General features: G+C 34.9%; 1 protein-coding gene across 1 annotated transcript; it reads left to right on the top strand.

Annotated features, from left to right (window-relative positions):
- The first annotated feature begins 286 nt into the window (after positions 1 to 286).
- On the top strand, positions 287 to 4,694 carry LOC125647649 (uncharacterized). The gene is made up of 7 exons (XM_056151205.1): positions 287 to 537; positions 735 to 944; positions 1,057 to 1,200; positions 1,501 to 1,689; positions 2,347 to 2,479; positions 2,566 to 2,716; positions 2,888 to 4,694. The coding sequence occupies exons 1-7, from the start codon at positions 376 to 378 to the stop codon at positions 3,024 to 3,026; spliced, it is 1,128 nt and encodes a 375-aa protein (XP_056007180.1). The 5' UTR covers positions 287 to 375; the 3' UTR covers positions 3,027 to 4,694.
- The last annotated feature ends 788 nt before the right edge of the window (positions 4,695 to 5,482 follow it).

Raw genomic sequence — 5,482 nt, 5'->3', positions numbered from 1 at the left:
CATTTGATTTATTTTCTAATATGAAATACAGTCAACATATATACTTTACAGGAACTAAGAAAGATCGCAGCAGACCTTCCCTCCGAGAAGAGATTTGTTGCTCTCCTTCATGACGAAATGAAAATAAAGTCCGACCTGGTGTATGACAGACGGAGTGGCCAAGTCATCGGATTCACAAATCCAGATACTTGGACATTCAACGAGGTAAATATCATACATAATATTTAAATGTATATAAAGTACGGGTATAAGTTGAAAGTAAGATAAGGGGAAAAAATCTTAATTTTTTTTTTCTTCTTCTCCTATTAATACATATTTAAATTAATTTCCGTTCTCCCTTTCATTGAATTTTTTTGTATATTGTGGGATGAGTCAATGAAAATTGCAACCCATGTGCTGGTTTTCATGGTTGTTGGCATTAATTCCCACATAAAAATGAGTATTGGCCATTTTCCTACCAGAACTTCCACTGCCGATGAATTATATCCTCTCTTTTGGAGTGCTGTGGCATACTTAGAAATGACATGTGAACTGAAAGTATGGAATTTTGCATATTTGTACTTTGATTTGAATAAGACTATCAATTTAAATACCAGACCAATATAATAACTATTAGCTGAAGATCATTGCTGCAATAATGATACAGTTTATATTTCATTAGTTTTCATCCCACTAAAAATGTGTCTCATAATACACCAGATATCTGAGGATGGTTTATTTTTTATCATATTCAGGTCATAACATCAACTAGTGATAAAGCCTCTGCCAATCAGAGGTTGTATCGAATACACAAAGTAGGAAATGAACCAGTTGTCTTCAAAACAAAGAATGTATTCACTGAGGAGGACAGATATATTTATTTTATCTCTGATGCTCCCCACCTTGTGAAGACAATAAGAAACAATGTCTACAGATCAAAGACAGGTGGATCAAGGTACCTCTGGGTAAGTAGAAATACCTTTTAAGTGCTTAAACATCATACAAGTTTTTGAATGTCCACACAATTTACCTACATGCAGTTGTGCATTTATGTCCTGTGTATACATTTTTAAACAGAATAATGGTCGGTTCATTCTGTGGTCTCATGTGATGGATATATATAATGATGACACAAGGGGCCAGTTGTACAGAACAAAACTAACCCATGATCATGTGTACCTGACACCATCTTCCACCATGTCTGTCAAACTGGCAGTTCAGGTAATGATTCAATATAGTAAAGTGTATATCATTTAATATTTTTGAGTTTTAAAACTTTTTAGAAGTATGCAAATGTAAGATGTCCATTGCATATTTTAAAAAGAAATCCCCAAACAAATATTTCCTAAGCATTTGCATAATGACAATTGAAAATACATGTACATGCATAATGTCTTGGTTTTGAATTCAAAATTGTTATATTCATGCGCAAAATGTATGGAAAAAAACCCAAATTGAATGCAGATACAAGTTATCAATGTTTCCATTTTCATACTGTAATCTGTACAATTTTGTTATTAGGTTTTAAGTAACTCTGTGGCACAGGTCATGCGTGCTTATTATGGCCCAGAGGTGTCAGAGACAGCTAGGTTGTTCAGTTTGGTGAACCGATTTTTTGATTGCCTGAATGTGCGGTCATTGAGGGAGTCTGTGTTCCAGAGAAAACCAGATGTAGCACCCTACACTTCACAAAATGACCCAAGATTTCAGGTAATAATAACTCAATCAGTGGAAGTTACTGTCAGAAATATGAAGGGACCTTGAATAATGCATTTATATTGATAATACAGTGATCCCCCGCTATAATGCCACCCCCGCATATCGCCAAAAAAGTTCAAAGTCCTGTTTTCCTCACTATGTAAAACCTCCTTATATTGTCATCCCCCGCATACCGCCAACCTATTTACAGGTACGATTTGGTCAATTACCATTATAATCACCCCCGCTAATTATCGCCAATCAACGGCAGGACAATTTCAGTGAGCAGGCTTAGGCAATTATCCGCTATTAGTCCCCCAAGGTATCAAAGTTTGGAGCAGATTATAAGTTATGTAAATTATAATCTACTGAGTTCAAAAACGCAGTATTGTTTTTGAAATCGGAGTATGGCAGATACACCGAAGTCTAAGCGTGTTGGACGTAAAACAAAAACTGGAAATCATTAAATACCCCTACCATTACTAGTCATTTACGACCACTGGACGCTGGGATTATCCAGGCATTCAAAGCACGATGTAGTAGATAAAATTTGTTTGATTTCTTATGACACCTGTACACATACCCCCTCCCCCGATATAATGCCAAAATTGCCGAGGTACATTTTTGGCATTATAACGGGGAATCACTGTATATGTGTCAATTTTGCAGTTCCTCGAGGATGAAGTCTTAGAATATTTCAATCAGTGGCTCATTTCTGTGAGGTCCCGACCAGGCTATAAGAAGACGGAGCAGAACAAAATGTTCATTTCGTATCAAACTCATGAGGGCATTATCATGACAGGTAAGTTATAGGATTAGTTTAATTATGTTACACTATTACATGTAGTTGCGCACATAACCTAATTTATGTGCAATTATCTATTTCAGTGAAATCCTTCATTGAGGCAAGATACCTGCTTCAACAGGGGGTACCATATGTTTTGAGCAATGTCTTCTGTCAGGACCCACTTGAAGAGCACTTTGGTCGCCACAGAGGATTGGGTACTCATCATGACAACCCAACAATTCACCAGTTCGGGTATTTTGCAATTCTTATTTTTAACTTTCTAATCTGTAATTGAGATAAAAGTAAAAATCAATGTTAAATAGTCAATTTATTTGCATAGTGCTTTTTGTTTACTAGCAGTTTCTTGTAAATATTTTAAAAAGTTATTGTTGAACTTTGACATACCTACTATTTATTTTACAGTTACCAAGAAAACCAACTTCGAATTCAGAGGAGCTTAGCCTTCAACTTTGTGCCCAAAGGAAACACTGCAGGAAGGACAGGAGAAAAAAGACCCATTGTCATAACAAACAGTCCCTTAAAACGTTTAAAACATAACTAAAAGAAGCTTACTTAACAAAGTTGTATTTATATCCAATTCTGTATTTGAAAATCAATGTTAATTATGTCTCCCCTCTTCTGGGGGAAGACATTGTTTTTGTACTTTCTGTCCGTCTGTCTGAAAATCTTGAAAATGCTTCTCCTCCTGTATGACTTGTTAGATACACTTGAAAATCTGTGCAATGCTTCATTGTCATTTGTAGATGTGCACATTGTCGGAAAATGAGAATCCAATCATTTTCGAAAAAGTTATGGTGGATCTAAGATGGGTGGAGGGTTGAAAATTCTTGTATATGTTTACATTATTTTGACCCAAGTGTTCAGTAATTTCTTCAATTTACAGTGGATCAAAGAAAACTGTTTTATAGCTCATTATTTTTATTTAATACACTACATTGGTCACATCAATGTTGAATGCAGTACATTAAAGGGGGTGGGTAGGTGTAGTTTGGAGCACTTTTAAATTGGGGAAGAAAAACAAATCATAATATCTGGTCAACATATACATGTAGTGCTTTTGCTTGTTAGCAGTTTTTGTATATTAGTAGTTGTTCCTGTTGAACTTTGAAACATTTGCTGTTTTGTTTTGTTTTCTGTTTTATAGTTACCAAGAAAACCAACTTCAGTTCAGAGGAGCTTAGCCTTCAACTTTGTGCCCAAAGAAAATACTGCAAAAAGGACGGGAGAAAAAAAGACTCATTGTTATAACAAACAGTCCATGAAAACTTAGCTCTAATAAACACACTGACAAAATTGCATGATTATTTTTGAATTTGAAAATCAATGTTAATCAGTCAATACATTTGCGTAGAGCTTTTTGCTTGCTAGCAGATTTTGTTCTTAAGTAGTAAATTTCCATGAGTTGTGTGCACCTAGCATGACATCTTACTCTGTGAAATATTGATAGCATTGTGAAAAATAATTTCTCTTGCATTACCACATCTGATTCTGAATGATAAGTGCAATCATAGAACATGGACATAGCGTCATTTTCTCGACAAATTGTATTGGTGAACTGTTGAAGTGTTGGAACTGACACTGCTGTGCATGAATTTCTAAACACAAGTTCTAAAACTACAAAGAAATTTATCGCTTCAGAAGAGGGCTGAGTTAGACCACCTCTGGATTTTATGGAAATTAATTTAGTGTTTCCGTCTGTGTCAATGAGTTTGCTCATATATTTTTTGACATCAAAAGAAGAGGACAATTTTTGTTTGCATCGAAACAATACGAAGCCTGCAATGTATGCAATAATATCTCTTTCCCCAATTCTCAGGACATTTTGTGTGTCTAATTTTACAGAAGAATTCGAAGATAGTGTATTCTCTCTAATAATTTCTTCAGCTGTTCTAATCGATATGAAAGCTGACAATTGTTGCTTGTTTACAACTTTTTGAAGTTTCTGCACAACATCTGGCTGTATGAGATGGAAATTATGCCAGGCCTTTTCCTTGGCTGCACTAGAGAATACTTCTGCCTTCATGATGGTGTCTAACTGCTGAAGAGCTGGAACCAAGTCAGCAGCTGTAAAGGACAGTTGTTATGTTAATTTCATACAATAACAACAAAGTTTTAACATATGAGTTATTAACTGTTTGACATTTCCATGAATTGTTTGTAAAATATTTACATCCATATTGTATATAAATCATATAAGTATAACAAGAAAGATTTTAGTGTTTTTAATTATTTCAACTTGTAAAAAGGATACAGACTTGTCATTTCCTGAATGTTATTATTCACATTCCCTTGGACCAGACTATGTAGATCATTCAAATTTGTAACCATTCCTCATCATGAAGTATAAAAATTGCAGTCAGTGATCAAAGGACAAAATTGACAATTTAAATATGAAGTCAATTTGTGTACTTTTCTCAGCTACCACATATAAAGAACAAAAACAAAGTTAAGATGAAACCTGGAAGAAGAAAATAAAAACACCAAATAATAACACAACAGAAATCTCGCAATATCAACAAATAAACACAATAAATGCAAATTACCACTTATAGATTCAAGAGGTCGTTTAACTTCGGCGGGCAAAATCATGTCATTTTTAATCTGGATAATGACCTTGTTGATCAAGTCTTCTGATAAACATGTAATTTTTATTTTCTCTGGAGCTGTTGGCATGTCAAGTTCCTCAAAAGTATCATCTCCTATATCCTGAGCCAATGAAAATAATGTAAAAAGAACAATTTAATACAAATTAACGCCGGCAGGCTTCTGAAGTTTTGCATACCCCCCCCCCCCACCACCACCACCACCACGGAGTGACATGATATTGCGTCTTGTATTCATAGATATATCGTTCTGTATATGTGCATGGTTAAAATATAGACTGGCTACTTAGACATACTGTGTAATTATGATTACGATACCAGGGATGCCTTGTATTACCTATAGCCCGGTATACCGGTAATTAACTTTTCAACTAGGCCAGGCCTACTTAGATAC

Source organism: Ostrea edulis, chromosome 10 (assembly GCF_947568905.1).
Source record: "Ostrea edulis chromosome 10, xbOstEdul1.1, whole genome shotgun sequence".
Taxonomy (NCBI): Eukaryota; Metazoa; Mollusca; class Bivalvia; order Ostreida; family Ostreidae; genus Ostrea; species Ostrea edulis.
The sequence above is the reverse complement of the archived record's forward strand: the minus strand, read 5'-3'. Positions and strand labels throughout refer to the sequence as shown.